Source organism: Halichoeres trimaculatus, unplaced genomic scaffold (genome assembly GCF_033239565.1).
Source record: "Halichoeres trimaculatus isolate MK-OKI-2021-1 unplaced genomic scaffold, fHalTri1.1 fHalTri1_scaffold_8, whole genome shotgun sequence".
NCBI classification, from domain to species: domain Eukaryota; kingdom Metazoa; phylum Chordata; class Actinopteri; order Labriformes; family Labridae; genus Halichoeres; species Halichoeres trimaculatus.
Window position 1 is genome coordinate 28451477 of NW_027437186.1, and position 18511 is coordinate 28469987.

An 18511-nucleotide genomic window follows, 5' to 3' on the forward strand; every position below is an offset into this window, starting at 1 on the left:
TCTCGTGGATTGCAAGCAGGTTGTAAACAGAACTTCAAAATACAAAAGCAAGAATCTGAAGCAAGAGACAAAACAAAAAGTGTCAAAAATGACTCAGTAATGAGGTGTCCCATCTTTATTGTTGATTGCGTCAAAATCCTTTCAGACATGTTTGATGCAAGTGTTCTCACTATGCTGTTGGAAACATTACTCCATGTGGTGCCATCTTCCCTCCATTTGAAGATGTCCTTTGTCAGGCGGACATTGTGAGCTGCAGCATTGTCCTGTTGAAAAATCCAGTCATTACCACACAGACCAGGGCCCTCAGTCATGAAGGAGACCCCCTGCAACATCTTCACAAAGCCAGCTGCAGTTTGACGCCCCTGCACAACCTGAAGCTCCATTGTTCGACTGAAGGAAAAATGCCCCCTAGGTCATGATGGCACCACCTCCCCTGTGCCACATAGAAAACATCTTCTGGGATCTCCTTGTCATTGTAACACTGGAAGCCATCAGCCATCCACCTCCCAATGCCCCATATAATACCCTAACAGGATGACAATACCATACATCCAACCTGCAGCAGCATTGTGAGGCACTTTTCTTGCGGCTCAATAATCTGACCAGAGAATCAGAGACAGAAAGACTTTTTGCCTTTGCTGTCAGTAGGTCATGGAAGACAGCTTTCTGTGCAGATTTTGACTTTTTAAGGCTACAACTTTTTATCAACAGACTTTGTTCAGGAGTGAATTGATGCCTCTTGTATCAGGGACAAGATTAATTTTTCCAAACTGAATTTGAGCGCTTGTGTCGGGGTCAGATTCTCCACAAATAAAACAAGGTCATTATTTATTCCTCACCCTAAAGTTTCTCTGCGGGTAAAGTTTGGCAGTAAGTTTTTTCTTGCTCTTATTTAATTAATAAAGGTTAAATTGTTTAGCCTCTATTGTTTTTTTAACCGTGTCTCCCTCCTTTGTGTGTGTTTGTGTATTTCAGACATGCACAGTCTGGAGAAGATGCTCCGAGAGGCCGTCGTCTCTGGACAACCCCGCACCCATAGACCCTGGAAAAAGATCCTCATCATGGTGGAAGGCATCTACAGGTCAGCCTTTCTTTACACACACACACACAGACACACACAGAAACACACACACAGAAACACACACACACACACACACACACATTGGGTCAGCTGCTGCAGTATCACTCTCTATTAGTGTTTCTTCCAGGTGGTCTTCAGCAGAGTAATGCAGAGCCAGGCTCAGGTAGAAATCCTCATTTGTAACCCGAGCAGAGCCTCCAGTCTGTGTTTAGCACTTCCTGTAATGGTCTCTTTCTCAATTGCTCCCCTCTCTACCCTTGAATAATAGGCAGTGTGTATGTGTGTGTGATTGTGTGTGTATATGGCCGGGTAGCGTTTGATTACCACAGAAAGGAGAAAGGTATTGTGTGTCTGTGTCTGCGGTGAGTGATCCTGAGTCTCAGTGACCCTCTCCATCTGCTCATTAGCTCCAAATCAAAGCCAAATGGAGGCACACAGATTGACTTGGCTGCACCCCCGACTCCAACTGTTTATCACAGACGTTTTCTTTTCTCCTTCTGCATGACATCTCATCCCATCTGAGCGAAAACATGCCCTCTTTGTTGTGCTGTTTGTCTGCACTATTATTCCACTACACACATATCCACACTCAGTCACTGAGGTGGAAGCGGTCCTAGATGATCCCTGATTTGTATGCCCCCCAGCTAACTACAGACAAGTCCTGATTTAAACTCCATGAACTGAAAAACTGTTTTCTTGTTGTTTTTTTCTGCTTTCTGAGGAAATAAGTCCTCAAATTTCAAGTTTACAGAAGAAAAAAGTGAAAGCTGCACTTAAGCTAGAGTAACAACCCAGAGTTTTAATCTTTATTGATCTCATATAAAGCTTAAGAAGACAATTTATAATGAAAATAAGACATAAATGCTAAGATTTCAGTGTTCAGATTTATTCTAAAGGCAGAAGAATGCAGGGTGTCACTCTTGCTTATGTGTAGCTTTCACTTTTTCACCTACAAACTTCAAATATAAGGATTAATTTCAATGAAAAGCAGGAAAAACAACAAGAAAACAGACTTTTATTCCATGGCATTAGAAACATGACTTGTTCATAGTGAGCTCTGGGAACAAACAGATCAGGGCACACTTAGCACTTAACTCTACACAAACTGAAACACCAGCAAGTGTTTATGTCTTATTTGGTAAAAGTCATCCTATCAGTCTCAATATGAGCTACATTTACCTGACAAGTTTGGAAAAAAATGTCTTTAATCAAGATATGAAAAGATAACAGCGATGCCTAAACTGCTTGTAAAGAGTAAGAAAATGTGCCAATAATTTGCTTGTCTGAAATCAGCTTTTCTTTAAGTTTATTCATTGTTTGTCTGGTCCTGTGACCTATAGTCAGGTGCGACCTATATATCAAATATATGATGAAATAGATTGAGCATTCCTTGTGTATGGATAAAGATCACTATATCCATACACAAGGAATATTGATGAGGAAATATCTCCATGGCCCAGACTGCGTGCTGACATGACAAATTTTTTGACTGATGCAACTATACTCCGGAGCAGCTTATAGTCTTGAATATACGGTACTTGTCCCTGAATGTGGCTCATATTGAGTCTAAAAGACGTTTTTACTAAAAATAAGACAAAAACACTTGCCTAAATTTCAGTTTTTGAATGCTGGGGTAGGTTACTTCATACCACACCTAGTTTTCACTCTAGCTCATGTGTAGCTTTCACTTTTTTCCTCTGCAATCTTCAAATTTGTAGATGTGTTTTTTCAAAGCAGGAAAAGCAGCACATAAACTGTTAATGACTTGGTTGTAGTTAGTTGTGTGGATGTACAGTTTAGTGATAAACATTGGGCACTGCATAAACTGAAATCTAATCAAGTGTTTGTCGTATTTCTTGTTAAAGTAATCTCATTAGGCTTTGCTTGAGCCACATTCACCTGACAAGTCCAGAAAGATTCATATTTCAAAAATTTCAATAAGCAACAGTTTCTTACCTCATTGGCAGATTTTTTTTATTTTTAATTTTACAAACACTCCAGGCATCGTTCGTATCTTTTAATGTCCTGAAGTAAGACGGTTTTCAGGACTTTTTACTAAAATGAAGACATAAACTCTAGCATTAAGTTATGTTTTTGCAAGTAAGTCAGGGAATCAATGTTTTGTTCCACCAGCTTCAGTTTTTACTGCATTCCTATAATAAATCTGCTCATCAAAGGAGGAAAGACTCAAACACAGCCATCAGTTTAATTTCATATCAGCTTCTCAAAAATGCTGCTAATTTAAGAGACATCTTAATATCCACATCATCAGACGACATCATGTCCGACTCCTTTAGTTCCAGCACTGAAGGAACCAAAGTTTCTTCTATCACATCAAAAGGCTCAGATAAAGGGTTAGCATGCTTTAGCTACATCCTGGGACTGCCTTTGATGTCCACATGTGTCCTAGTCTGAGTCTGCCTCATGTCATTCAGAGTGCAGGCGTTCAAACACAGCCAGGAGAGCAGGTCTGTGTTTTCCTGGGTTGGACATGTTTGCTGTGTGTTTGTAGCCTTAAAATGTTTGAGTGAGATCAGAGAGAGGTGAGAAGGAAGGATTCCTTGTGGTGGATTATGTAACATGTACTAACAGATGAACACAAACTACGGGTTGTAGAGACTAAGAGAGTCACAACTGACACTGATTTCAGTGTTTATTAAACTAAATAATCTTTAAGCTGATTCCAGTTGCAATGATTTCCTGGAAATTAATCTGTTTTTAAAAATCTCCATGTGGCTCATCAGCAGATTTAATAAATCAGCATTTAAATGGATAAATGTCTGGCTTATGTTTTTGCCTCTTGAACTCAGTCACAGAATTTGGTGTGGTTCAGCGGTTAAAATTTGCATCTACATTTTCATAACTCTTTGTTTCTGTGTCATTAGCATGGAGGGCTCAGTGGTGCGACTTCCTGAGATCGTGGCTCTAAAGAAGAAGTATAAGGCATACCTGTACCTGGACGAGGCCCATAGTATCGGTGCAGTGGGGCGGACGGGGCGAGGTGTGACCGAGCTGTTTGACGTGAACCCCGCTGATGTGGATGTGATGATGGGAACATTCACTAAGAGCTTTGGAGCTGCTGGAGGATACATCGCAGGGAAGAAGGTGTGTGATAAAGATCTTTGGATTCTCCATCCAGTTTTATGAAAGTTACCAACAATCTGTTTTATTTCTTCACACAGCAGTCTTAAATGAATGATGGCTTTTTAAAAAAGATATTAAAAAGCTTCAAAATAAAACTGAAACAGCTAGACATGAAAAAAAGATTTAACTGAGGAAAAGTGATTAAATATGAGTAACATTACTGTGAAAACAGTATGAATATTTTCTAACTCAGTAGTTTAGAAGATATCAAGATCACAAGTTTGCCCAATCAAAGGCACAGCTCAGCTGACTGGCAGGCAGGTACCCTATAGCTGTCAGTAAGGAGGCTCAAAGCCCACCCCATTCCCAATATGGCCCTTGTCGACAATTTGCTTAAAAACTCTGTTTCAGAAACAGATGTCAGGGTGATGTCACATCTACAACCATTTACTAAACAGTCAATGGTCTTGAAACAGAAACTTTCACACTGTTTCTTATCATAGAAAGATTTAAAGATTTTTTTTTGTCTTACGTCATATAACTTTAGAGTTGTTATTCTGACTTTTAACCTAAATTAAAAAAAAAAAAGTCTGAATCACAAAAGGTTTTTGACTTCGATCCCAGCTCCTGCATTCACATGTTGAAGTGACTTTGAGGAAGACACTGGAATTGCTCTTGCTGTTTTACAGCAGTGTTCCTACCCATCCCCTTAGGGAGTCTCAAGCAAGTGTTCTCGATAGTCCAGGTTCCAAGACTGGATAAATGAGGAGGCTTGTGTCAGGAAAGGCATCTGATGTCGAAACTATGCCAAATAAACACAAGGTACACAAAAATTGGAGTGATCTGTGGCAGTGACCTTGGTGACCTTGAAAGAAACCGTTTTTCCCACTTTTTCCAGATGTCCTAATTCTCTAGATACAGACTTGAATGAAGAGTCAGTGTCATCTTAATGTTATTGGCTTGTTTTCCAAGAAGACACAATATGATACAACATGACTTACAACCATTCTACTCATTGTCCCATTTGGCGCTGCATACATTTAGCTGCTGCCACAGAATAATTGAGAAACTACTGAAACATTTGTGGAACTCTCAACATCACCTAACATCGATGAGAAGATCATAACAATCAAAACCACGAACAGTATTTATTACACGTGTTTACACAAGTCAATAGAAATACTGTAAAATCTGGAATATTAAGTTCACCAGTCACTTTTTACTCAACAAAAAAGGTCTCAGATGTTAGTTCTATAAACCAGATTTTCTGTTATCCAAGAAGAGAAAAGCAGCATGACATTATTTGACAATCAATGTAGCTTTGAGAAACCCTTCTCTTTCCCTCTCTCCCTTTTGATGTCAGGATCACTCACAGTGAGTCAGAATGAATGTTGGCAACTAAAATTAGAAACCTGTTGATTTAGCAGTGATGGAGAAAGTTGTTTTGTTGCTATGCTGAAACAATCCTAAATAATATTAGTAATAATGATCATAATTAATTTCATGATGTATGAGAGATTGATTGCTCTAGAATGCTTCCAGTAGCCGTGGGTACGTTTTCTTTATCTGATCAAGCGTTTGGAAATCTTCCTGGCTTTGATTTGAGAACCTGGTAACCATTGTTAGTGATAAAGCATCAATATTCAGGCTTTAGTACAGGTTAGAACAAATCAGAGTTAGTGTTTTTTAAGCTGTTTGTTACCAGGAATGAAAGAGACCCAATCACACCCCTCCTGTTGCACTCATGTGTCCAACAAATGTTCCCCTGGCTGTGACTCTTTTTAATTCCTCTTTACTCCATTAAAAAGTACACTTTAGAACATAACCGCACCGCTTTTGTGGCAGTTGATTAGAAAGCAACAGAGGAAACGGCCATGCTGCTTGAATTAGGCGTTCATAGAGGGACCCTTCCTGCCGTCGCCTCGTGTCGGCTGGGCCATAATAAGAAGGTAAAGCTGGCGAAGGGCCAGCCCCTTCTTGTGGCGGGCGTCGGAACTGCGCTCCAGATTTAACAGGATGACTTTTAACAAGCATGATAATGTTTGAAGTACGAACACTGGGCCTGGTTTGACAGCTGGCTGTAGTAAAGCCCTGAAAGAAACAGGCGGGAACAGAGCGAGGAAGCTTTTAGATTTGACGTATTTGTTGTTGTGGTGAAATCCCCCAGATCCTACACTAAGACTCAGCAGATGTGCTCTGGAAAACAGTCATCTTATAGTTATTTTATGAGAGGACCAAAATAAATACACTCTGAGTTCCCTTTAATTCGCTTAAACCTTGCATGGAGGAGGATTTATTTATTAACCCTTTGCTGTAAGCCTGATTTACACTGAATTAGATTTATTAACCACATCCATCTAAAGCCAAAGTAAGCTTTCTTTCCTGGCTGCGCTCCTGTTCTGTGGCAGTCAGAACGTGTTCCACATCAGCACACGCTCATAACACACATGTTAATTTTTGACACAGCGGAACAGAAAATGTTTTTATCTCCAATATCACACAACCATAGGCAGATTAAACACAGAATCCTGCCCCTAGAATATGCTTTAATGGTTACAAATTGGACAAACTTTCATGTTTACTTAGGTATGCATTCATCAGAGCAAAAAGATGTAGAAATAGAATGTATAAACTTTACAAAAATGAAGAAAACTAGAAAAGTGCTCAGAGAGCGCAGACCTCCCCAAGCATTTTGTGATTGTCACGCGACACTTAAGTCCTACTTTAATGTTATACTCCCTTTCAGCAGACTGTCTGCTACTATCTGGTGTTAGTTGCAGGTTTGTACGATAATTTGTTGCCTGACAGTATTGAAAATGATGATGACCCAGTTCATATTTCATATTCCAGATCTTAATATCCAGAATATTGCCAAGATCTGGATCGTACTTTTACATCTGTCAGAAATTATGGTGACCTTGTCTTGTATTGTTTTGCAAAGCAATCCAACCATATATTGTGGAGTTATATGGTGAAAACCGCCCCATCTCACAATGATAAAGAATCCTTCAAGAAAGTCCTGGATCCAGACAGTGATCCAGATCACCTCCAAAAGTTAATCACTTCTTCCTCGTTTCATTTTAAAGATTTACTGAAAATTTCATCAAGATCTGTTTGTTACTTTTTGAGTTATATTGTTCAAAGACATAGAGTCAGAAAGGCTCTCCCAAAAATAAAAACTCCTTGACGGAGGTAATGATGGGTTTTTTTTGGCAAAATTTGATAAATATTTAAACATTTTCTAAAACTTTGGGCCAATCAAGATGTAGCATATCCTCAGTCTAACTCCCTCTAACTCGCCTTAACCTTAAATAAAGTAGAGTGTAATTATTAACCCTTTGCTGTAAGCCTTGTGAAGCTGAAATGAGTGTTACAAATTCATCTGTTTTTAAGAAATCTTGGTGTGTGAGCTCTTCTGGCTCTGCTCCCTCCCCGTGTCATTCAGGACATGTATCTCCACATCAGTATTGCGGCCAACATGCGGCTGAGGAAACACTCCGAGCTGTCACTCCTCACCGCAGATGTGAGATGGATTTCGGACACATTTCTCTTAACTGGTTTATCTCAGTCGCTCTGAAATCCTCCGGGGCCCTAAAGCGGTGAAAATCCCCCGCTTTAAACGAAAACAGATGTCAGGTTGTTTCAGGGTTCTTATCCTACGTTTGAGCATTTCCCCTTAAAATCCCTTCCCCTCTTAAGTGTGTGTGTGTGTGTGTGTGTGTGTGTGTGTGAGGAAGCCGCAGCCGCCGCCTAGTGGGGAGGACAGATGGTGGTGAGTGGAAATGGTGGCCAGACAGCATCTCCGGCTACGTGTCATCACCCCGCACCCGCTGGCCACTGCTCAGCCACCGAGCAGCAGCCCATCACAGCTCCGGGCTCGCTCCCAACCTCAGACCACTCACACACTCACACGTGCTGGAATCAGTTCCCTGAAATCCTCCTCTTCTCTTATGAACCACAGAATTAATCTCCAGCTGACATTTGGGAACAATGAGCGGGACAGTCTTCATTCTGGCTCAATGAGGCATTAAATCTTTCTCAAATCTGAGCCTTTTTCTCCTCAGAGTGGATGTGGGATGATACCCAAAGATACTTTATAGATAACACCAACATCAGCCAAGTGACAGAGGGCCTTTCTCAAACGCCTCCTTACACACTTTCTCTCCTCAAGCTCCTCAATCAACTTTTGCCAGAAGGCTGAGTGTCAGCAAACACAATCAGGGCGATCAGCAGTGATAGCTGGTTTATAACCAGGGGAATCAAACGGGCACCTTTTTTTTCATGTACCTAATCATATCAGGCTTGTGATATCTCAGGAGGCTCAACATGTAGCTCTAACATCCATGAAAACACTCCCTCCATGCAAACTCTCACCACAGTTGACTCTACAAAACAGGGAAAGAAAAAAAACAGAGAGAGGAGTCTTGAGAGATGCTTCCCTGTTAGATTAGGCTGGATGCTCTACCTCCCCCACTTTTATTGTTTCTTTTTAGAAAGGAGAGTTTTTAGAGATGTTACAAGGTGGATGGTAAAGACAGAGCCAGGGTGAAAAGCTGCCTTTGGACTGGTCAACACCACCGTAATGTTACACTGCATGCCCTACCTCCCCCGTTTCCCTCATTTTGTATGAAGATAAAGAGCAAATGTTTAAGAGAAAAGAGACACATCGATGTACTAAAAAGAATAGTGAAGACACAAAGATTGTTTGCATTTGGGTTCATAACTGTCAGGATTGGCTGTATGCTCTACCTCACCCTCTGCAACATTTTCTATAAGAAAGGAAGGAGGGGAAGAGAGAACTTAACAGATTTCTGTTAAAAGATTTCAGTGCAGGACATGGGAAGAGGGCAAAGCCAGGGTAAAAAGCCTGCTTAGGCTTGAACTAACCCTGCTGGATAAAGCTGTACCCCCTACCTCCCCCTTCTCCCCAGTATTTTTGAGGGAACAAGGGACAAGGGACAGACAAAGTGATGCAGGAAAGAAGACAGTGAGAGACCTTTTTACTTTTTTTTATTTAGAAAGGTGAGTAGATTCTGTAAAGGTATCTCAGGAAAGGGACAAGGAAGGCAGAGCTAAGGTGTAAAAAGTCTACTTAGAATGGAAGTAACCCTTGCAAAGTTAGGCTGTACACTCTACCTCCCCCTTCTCGTTTTCATGAGGGATAGAGGAAAGGATTAAGACAAAACACAAGAAGCTATTAAAGAGAGAAGAAAGTGAAGGAAGAGCCAGGTAAGTAGCCTGTTTGAACTCATCCTCTTAAGGGTTATGCTGTACGCCCTACCTCCCCCTCTTATATCTTTGTAATTTATAAAGAAAAACGTGAGGAGAGAAAACAAGGGGTCTGCAAGGTGATATCAGAAAAAAGCCTGCTTTAAGTTCAGCTCACCTTATGTTCGGCTGCACACCCTACATTGTTTTTTTCCCCTATTTTTATGAATGGAGATAATTGACAAACTGATGTTAGGAAGAGAGCAGGGTGCTGAATCCCTTAGCTTCAGTGCTTCTCTCCTGGTGTTGACATTGTTTACTGTCCAGTGGAGACCCAAGATAAGAGAACAAAGTTGTGTTGCATACAGATATCAGTTTAAGAAGGTAAACCAAAGCTCAGCTGTCAATAGATTACTGCAGATATGTTCTAGGATTGCATTTCTGTAGATGAAGTTCTGCCTTCTTTTGCGCTCTGCATGGACTTTTTCCTGTATACAGCCAATACCTGCTGAAATACTAGACAGTTATACCAGAAAAAATAAATATTTCTAATATCAAAATCTAGTCTTCAACAGAGAGCGCTCACATAGATAGATTTTTAATCCAAATTGATTCTCAGGTGTTGACTGTACTTGAGCTCACTCTAGTGGTGTTAAAAATAAATTACAGGGCCACACTTAAGTTTTCAAAAATCATAATTCAAACACTCAGTTTCTCTCTCTCATTTTTCCTGATGTTCTGTGTCTCGTTACAGGAGCTGGTGGATTACCTGCGCAGTCACTCTCACAGCTCAGTGTACGCCTCAGCCATGTCTCCTCCTGTCACCGAGCAGATCATGCGTGCCATGAAGTGCATCATGGGAAAAGACGGGAGCACAGAGGGTAAGTGTTCGACTCTCAAGTGAACGTCACCCTCAATCTCAGTCTCACTGAGCACACACTGGTCAAACCTGATGTTCCTCAAACAGCCAAACATTATGTCTGGCTGCTGATGAAAATCTGACACCTTCATATAATTTTTATGGAAACAATAGCAAACCAGATCCAGAGGGCAGCACCAATGTTAGCATTAGGAGTGAGTCCAGAGCTGCAGGGGAAGACAAACAGCTGCTCGGTCCGAAAATGTGGAAACGATTACAGGGGTCTGCAGAGAGAGGGGAGGCAGCCTGAACACACGTGACCCCGACGTGGAGGAAATCATTCTCATGTGTGTGTTCTGAGGAGCTCTGTACCTCTGAGAAGTTTCTGCTTTAATGGCTTCAGACACTCACGCTGGGAAGTAGTAATTACAAGAGCAGGCACAGCACTGCCAGAGCAATTCTCAGTGAGTTGTTGTAGTTTGGTTTTAGTTGTAATAGGGGGAGTATTAGTGGGAGGGGGATCAGGACATGTTGTGGTGGAAGACGTATTTGGAGGTAAATGACTTTCCACTCAAACCTCTATAACTTAGAGTCAAAACAGCCATGCTGCCTGTGCCATCAGAAATTATACCACTCTTTGTCAAAGCGTGGGTTTAATGCAGTGAGGGCTGGATTGACCTCAATCTGGACTATAACAGAAATATTTGTCTTAAATAATCTAAAATGCTGTTATTTTTTTCAAATAAAAGACAACTGCACATGCTTTTGATGCAGCAGTTCAGTTGAAGTGACCTGTTGTCCATAAACTCAATAGTTACACCATATTTTTCAAGCTCAACCTTAATCTAACATTATCAAAAGATTGCTGATCCACCACAGTGTGCAAAGGAAGTCCAATGTCTGCACAAAGTCCAGGTGCTTACTGGCCTACCTTAGCAATGTCAGAGGCCTTAAGAGTCAAACAAAACAAAAACATGCAAAGTTTACAAACTTTGCAAAATCTAAAGATGATGATCGAATGATGAGCACCAAAAATCTAATTTAAACAAAAAGGATAAGAAAAACAAAATGGCAAATTCTGAGTAAACTTAGCACAGACAACAAGGAAATTAGAGTTTGTTAGATTTTTTTTGTTGTTGTTGTAACAATGCTTCTTGGAAATAATTAGTAAACTGTTAAAAAGCCCATTTATCTATCATTAGAAGAGAAGATTTTGCAATTTTTTTTATTGGTGCAACCCACAAACTCATCTCTGCTGCTTATCCCACAAATGCATGTTCCTTGCAACTTTTCCAATGAACAACTCTAGCTCGTTCAACATTTATTGCTGTACTGGTCTGTTAAAGTGATTGATTGTGGCTGCTTTTCAAGGTAGTGCTAGGAATCTTGATCCTAACTGACTTCTATACTGATGGGTGGGCTGAGCTAGAAATAACAACCCCAGGAGACGTTAAATCAATAGTCGTGGTAGAGACAGCCCCGATGACTCACCTAAGGCATAAGATATGACCAGCTCCAAGGAAGAGGTCAACTGATAATCCATCTAAATCAGCTGCTTAAGTCTGAAGTTGTGATGTTTGGACTATTTCTCCATGTGAAGATCCAAAACATTTCAATCTGAAATTTATTATTTATCAATTTCGAATTCCTGGCTTCACACTTCAGACATAGGAAAATGCAACTGTTTCGCGCCTTTGTGCTTCACTTGTAACAAGAGCTATTCTTTGGAAAAAGTAACTAGGCCTAGACAGATGAGTTAATCCTGGTGTCTCATGTTGGAGGTGTTCTGTACGTTCTTGTAAAGGTGACTAACGTTCTCTCTTGGCTTCGACCCAGACATGCTTTCTCTCTGACGCAGCTCGGTGAAAGCTGTTGTGGGTAAATCAGTCTTGACCTGTCTTATAGAGAGGAGGGAAGAAGCAAAGTGCACTTTTCACTACATCAGCTGCAGCGTTCACCGTGAGGCTTTAAAAACCTTCACATGCTCAAGAACGACTATATTCCCTTCTCTCCTCCTGTGCTGCTCTCCTCTTTCTTGTTGATGTTGAATTTCACAGGTTAAAGCAAACAGTGTTGAAAAAAGGAGAAACTGACAGACAGAAACGTCCACACTTTCTCACCTCCTCCTCTGATTCCTGTGCCTGGCAGCAGGTTTCTGACCCTGTGCCCTCCATCTCAGCAGAGAGGAACGATTTACAAGATGGGTTGTGTGCTTTTTGGCAGAAGACTGAATGTTGTGTTTTTTCCCTTCTTTCTCCCTCTCCCTCTGCTGAGATAAGGGGATTTAAAGTGCTCTCTTACACCCCCATAAAAGAGCTGCCAATCTGTTCCCAGGTAATCAGAGAGAAACAGAGCTCTGCTCCAAAGCTGGGCCCTGCCAAACTGTGCTGCAGCCGCTGAGCGCCGAGCTCCTCTGAGATCTACATCATATAAAACACAGGGGGGTTAGCAGGACGCACTGCACACATGCGGACTTTGATTTGTTTCCTGATGCATTAACCTGAATACTTCTTAAACCCTGTTTCCATGCAGTTTCTGTTGCTCTAGTAGCACGTAGTGACTCATTTTGTGCAAGATTCATCTTATACAATTTGCATTCCCTCATTTGGCAACATGTTAGTGTGTGTATCATGCAGCCAGACGCTCAAAACTGAACCATCTGCTGCTGCAGCTGAGATGCTATCATGAGCATGTTCGTAGTGGGGGCTTGAATGGCCCAGATGGAGGAACAGGACTCAGGATGACATGACGCAGTTAGGAACTTTTCAGAGGCGGGAAAAACTACTACAGTCTTTACTCAAATGGAACTAGAAACTCTTGTTTAACACGTAGAATCAGAGTAAAGTAGGCGCACATATTCACTGCAAAACCTTCATTTTTTGTCAAGTTATCTCATTACAGCTAATTAAAGTCAGCTTAACACATAAAGCTCCAGAAATTAATCTGTTTTTAGCAACTTTACAAGGAAATGTTGCTACTCTGGTAGATTTTTAGACTATTTTATGCTGATGTTATCATGTTGAGATAAAACAGTGTTGTCTACGTTTTATTGACCAATTAATTTAGATCCAAATCTGTGTTGATGTCATAACAGCAGCCAAAAGGAAATGAATCTATCACTCTTCTTAGGAGTGTTTAAGCTAAAATAACGGACAAGCTTTAATAAAGAAAGGAGTATAGGTCATTGCTCTGAGATGTAAACAGTAAAAATGATTTGATTTTTTATGCTCTATTTTTCAAGTGTCCCACACCAAATATTGTCTTTGATTTCTCTTTGGCATATCTGGGGAAAAAAAGTTCATAAGTTCTCCTTACTTACCTGTCACACCAGTTAGGGCCTGTGTACACTGGCTGAGTTTTTACTGCTGCTAGCCCCTATTTTCTGGAAAAAAGATGCAGTTGACGCCTGGCAAGCCCAGGGATCTGGAATTAGTAGTAAGGGCATGTCACTCCTCATCCTGTGTTTCCTTCTTGCTACTGTCCAGTCATCTCCAATTAGAGGTATAAAAGCCCTCCAAAATAACTAAAAAAAAAAACAATAACAGAGGGAACTTCTATAATAATTTTTCTTCTACAACAGCCAGTAAGGGCCATCAAGTGAAAAAACTAGCCAGACTTGTTTTTAAGCGGTACATTTTCAAGATCCAGAGCTGCTGCTGACACAAAAGCTAATGTTATTTATGCAGCACATTTAAAACATTAGTTTCCAAAGTGCATAAGAAATCAAGCAAAAAAAATACAACAAAGAAGCATGAGCTTCTTAAAACAGACTAAGTGTCAAGCACCAGGGCGAGGAAGTGCAGAGGGACAAGTTTTATAACCTTGCAAGAGTAAGCGGCCATGAGAAGTGCTCTCAAGTTGAGGATGTGGACGCTCCCTCAACAAACAATGTCTTTAGTGGACATAGGCCTTTACAGTGCACACCCGTGCAGAAACTACTTCTCTCAAAATAAAAGCCTACTCTAATGCTCAAACATATTGATAGCAAAACTTAGAATTTCCTTGTACTCAGTAACAACACATAGAGGAATGACTGAATGAAAAATAATCAAACTATCCAAAACAAAATGAACAGCTTCACTTAGCATTTGATTTTGCTGCTTTCCACTCCTGGATCTTGTTCTGCTTTAGCTCTGAGTCACAGCTGGTTTCCTCTGCTGCAGAGGGGAATGTGGAAATACGCAGAAAACATTTCACTCAGGTTTATCTGCCGGTGTCCTTGTTTTAATTGCAGGAATCAGACGTATCCGCCAACTGGCAGAGAACACCCGATACTTCAGGGCCAGGCTGAAGGAGATGGGCTTCATCATCTACGGCAACGATGACTCACCTGTGGTCCCGATCCTGCTCTACATGCCTGGAAAAGTGGTGTGAGTATACTTCAGCAAAAACACCTCACTCTGAGTTGAAAAAAAAGATGATGATGATGTTAACTCTGCACTCAGACACCACCTTTAAGAAGGAGGTCAGGTGAGCCCAGGTGTCTCATCTCTGATATTTGCTCCAGAGTTTCCATGAATCAGTCTGCGTCTGTCTGAGATTCTGTACCATCAGGTACAGATCAAGTGAAACTGATCTGGACATTTTGAGCACCTCAGGTGTAATCAGGTTAGTGTAAAGAGTCTGTCAGTGCCAGTCATGACTGATATCCGTGAAAAATAGCAGCTTGTGCAGGAATCAGAGGCTGCTGTTGAAAGCTCTTCATGTGCTGCTTAGCCTCATTAAATCAGAAGTCATCAGGAAGAAGCTGCCTCCGGCTCTCTAACCCGTTAGTTATGTGTTCTTTTTAATTTATGGTGGTTTGCAGAAATTATCATATCATTCATACATCCCAGAATCATAACTGAGAAGTTTGAGGGTTTCAAGGCGAAGGATTCCTCATGGTGAGGAAGATAAGTTTACGTGCTTCACATTCTGAGGAAACTAGGAGGTCGCAGCATATTTCTGAAAGGTCAAACATTGACATGGAGTTTTATCTTGCATTATGCAGTCGGTGACACCTGGACTTTTACGCCAGGACATACGTGTTGTTTGGAGCAACAAGGATAGGTTATGAAAAAGCTAAACTAGTTGAGAGAATGTAAACTTTTCTCCCACATTGTTACCGTTCGAAGTTGTCCTACTGTGGATATAGACTCAGACTAGAATGCACTAACTCTGACAGTTTCCACTGTGAGTTGCAACCAAAAGATACATTTTTGAAAACTATCACTTTGGTCAATCTGACTGCTTACGGCTAAAATCAGTAGATTGAGTGATATGTTCTGCTCCTTAAGTTTAATCAATATTAAATCAATTACACATTAAAGTAAAGGCACTATTAAGAAAAGACAGTGATCCTCAAGGACATATTCATTCATTTTGAAAAGTAATGACAAAAAGATAAATAAAATGAAGGTCTAACAGTTATGGCAGTTTCGGTGTGAAATGATTTGTTTATGGGTAAATGATTTTATATGCTGAAGTAAACTAAAATAACTAAGCTAATGTATAAGATTCAGTCATTTTGGGGGGCTTTCAGAGAGAGAAATGCTGCCTCCTGTGTGAGAATGTACAATATGTTTAGATCAGTCAACAATGTGCAGTTTCTGTGCAGCTGTGTAGATATCTCTTGTACTATTTGTTTTCTCTATGAAAAGTTTGCAGTTCTGCTCGCTAGCTTTGAAAACTGTACAGTACGGACTGCTTTATGAAACCAAATCGAGGGTGACACACCACCACCCTCTGCTGGTCACTTAGCTTACACTGAGGAGCGTTTTCTTTAACCCAACCAGATCTCAACAAGGTGTATTTATGTAATAATCATGTTTTTATAGTTTCTTTTGTCCAGAAGAACTGGGGTCTAAAACTAGTAATGGGGTAATAAACTGGCTCCTGAAAACTGGACACGAAGACGCCAAACTTTTTTTTTTTTTTACTTCACCTTCTACAGTGTAATTTTTGCTTCATTGAGTCCTACTGCCCCCTTTTTGGCTGGCTGTGTGGTGCAATTACCTTTATTCTTTTCTCCATACATCATTGCGCTGTTTAGGATTATCTACTCAAGTCCTGGGCCAGAGGTGGAAAAGCAGACAAATGATGGGTTGCAGGAAACAAGTAGTTCCTGGACCCTTTGTTGCAAAACACCTTATGAATGTTTGACTGTGACCCAACCCTGAGAAGTGATGTTGCTCTGCATGGTCTCTGCTTTCTGCACTGGTTCATTGGTCACGCTGGTCTGTAGGATGGTGCTTTTGTGATTAAAAAGGGTAACAGAAGTTTGACTTATACACCAAATAAAGCTGTAACTGAAAGATTTTTGATCGTCTTGCCAGTTTTGGATAAATATTTGATGACATGAATAGCTCGAGGCTTTAGTTAAATGCTTGACAAAAGAAGCTGTTGTAAATTTGTTGAGTTCACACAAATTCTCTTCACAGAAAATGAAAGCTCTATAGTTTTTCGTCCTTCAGTTATTTTAATGGTTAGAGAGCAAACACAAAAGCCTTTTTTAGTTAGACTTTAACTTTTTGTTTACTGGAATGTTAAGAGAGTTTAATTTTTTTCTATCCAGGGCTTTCTCTCGTGAAATGCTGGCAAGAAAAATCGGCGTAGTTGTCGTCGGCTTTCCTGCTACACCAATAACTGAGGCCCGAGCTCGCTTCTGTCTCTCTGCAGCCCACACTAGGGCCATGCTGGACCAGGTACTCACCTTGGAACTCACGCTTCAATACATTTTATTATTAAATTAAAGGTAAATTTCCTCCCAAGTCAAACATGCAGTCATTGAGAGTGTTCCTGTCCTCAGGTGCTGCACCATCTGAACGAGGTCGGAGACGCTTTCTGTCTCAAATTCTCACGGCAAAAACATCCTGCCTGGTCTTCCCTCCAGGAGGAAAAAGACTACGAGCTGGACAGCTGATGCAACCTTTGACCCCTTCGTTTCACAGTGTCAAAGCTGAGTCTGAGTGTGCACTCCACAGCAGACAGCAGTCAACACACTGTAGACAAAGAGCCGTGTCTGACAGCAGAGGAGGGGCAGCTGCTTTTAATGAAACTGTGATTTAACAGAACACTTAATGAAAAACTAAGTGACCTCCTGAAATACTTCTCAATACTTTTACTCCTGCAGAAATACACAGAATTATTCCACAAGCATTGCTGGGTTAGTCTAAAACTAAGGTACTTTAAATATAAAAAATATATATTGTAAAATTTTTATGTTGGAAAAAAGCACCTGTTTTTACATAATTCCAAAGTTTCCTCAGAGTTGTTTGATTTAATTTAAAATTGTTTGATCCAAAGAGAGCTCTTTCTTGTAAAGTTATTCTTCTGACTTGTGTCTATAAAGAGAAACCTTTTATGAAAGCTTTCTCCATGTTTTCATAACCAAATATCAGCAAACACTGTCACATTGTTCTAAAGAGATTATTGCAGCCTTATAAAGATATGTTGATAGTTGTGTAATTTTACAGAATGATGCACAGTGTCTGATAAAATGACTCTTTTTCTTCCTGTATATGATGAAATCTACAGACTTTACATAAAAGGAATTTGTGCCTGATGTTAAGATTTTGGATCTGTGGATTTTTATTGTTTTGTTTTTTTAATAAAAAACGCAAAATTAATGAAAGCTTCCTGGGTGTGTGTTTGGAAAATCAAATTTGAAAGACGTTTATGATTTAATTAAGGTTTAGAACTAATAGTGTCTTTGAGGACTATTCATTTGGCATCGATTGCAGTGACACCTGTGGCCAGAATCTGAAGTGCTTTTCCAGGATGAAGACTGCTTCTCATGAGCACCATCATCCACTGTGGTAAAAACAAGACTTTTTTTTACCTTTTTAAACTTTGTAAACAATAAGAGAAATGGAGCCAACATATTTACATATATTAAGCTGCCAGAAGTTCCTCTGCTGCTTCAGCATCCTGTCTAGTGTTGTGTTTATCCCAAAGTCTCAACGTAAGATATTTTTAAAGTCTTGGAAAACGAGGAACAGCTTGTGGCCTGCATCGAGGTCCCAGATAAATACCAAAAGTTTTCTAGAATAAAGCTGTTTATCTTACTAATTTTGCTTAAGTTTTGATACTTTTAGACTTCTTTTTTCACTCTGTGCACCTTGGAAGTAGATTAAGTTGTGCCAGAATCCATCTGCAACAATGGAACAACAGTTTCTGGATGCAACTTTTGAAAAGCACTCATAGGTGCCTTAGTGTCATGCTTACCTGTGCATAACGCCTATTAGTTTTACTTCAGTGTGTTCCATATTAGTGTGCAAGTGACCTGATGGATTTAACAA

General features: G+C 40.4%; 1 protein-coding gene across 4 annotated transcripts in view; it reads left to right on the plus strand.

Annotated features, from left to right (window-relative positions):
• sptlc3 (serine palmitoyltransferase, long chain base subunit 3) overlaps positions 1-17194 on the plus strand; it is a 36019-nt gene extending 18825 nt beyond the window's left edge. For all 4 annotated transcript variants that reach the window (XM_074675092.1, XM_074675094.1, XM_074675095.1 and 1 more), the window contains 6 exons: positions 976-1081; positions 3967-4186; positions 10128-10254; positions 14467-14602; positions 16786-16915; positions 17020-17194. In XM_074675092.1, coding sequence (XP_074531193.1) covers positions 976-1081; positions 3967-4186; positions 10128-10254; positions 14467-14602; positions 16786-16915; positions 17020-17133 — 833 coding nt within the window. In that variant the 3' untranslated portion in view covers positions 17134-17194. The remainder of the gene's footprint in view (positions 1-975; positions 1082-3966; positions 4187-10127; positions 10255-14466; positions 14603-16785; positions 16916-17019) is intronic.
• Positions 17195-18511: the final 1317 nt, after the last annotated feature.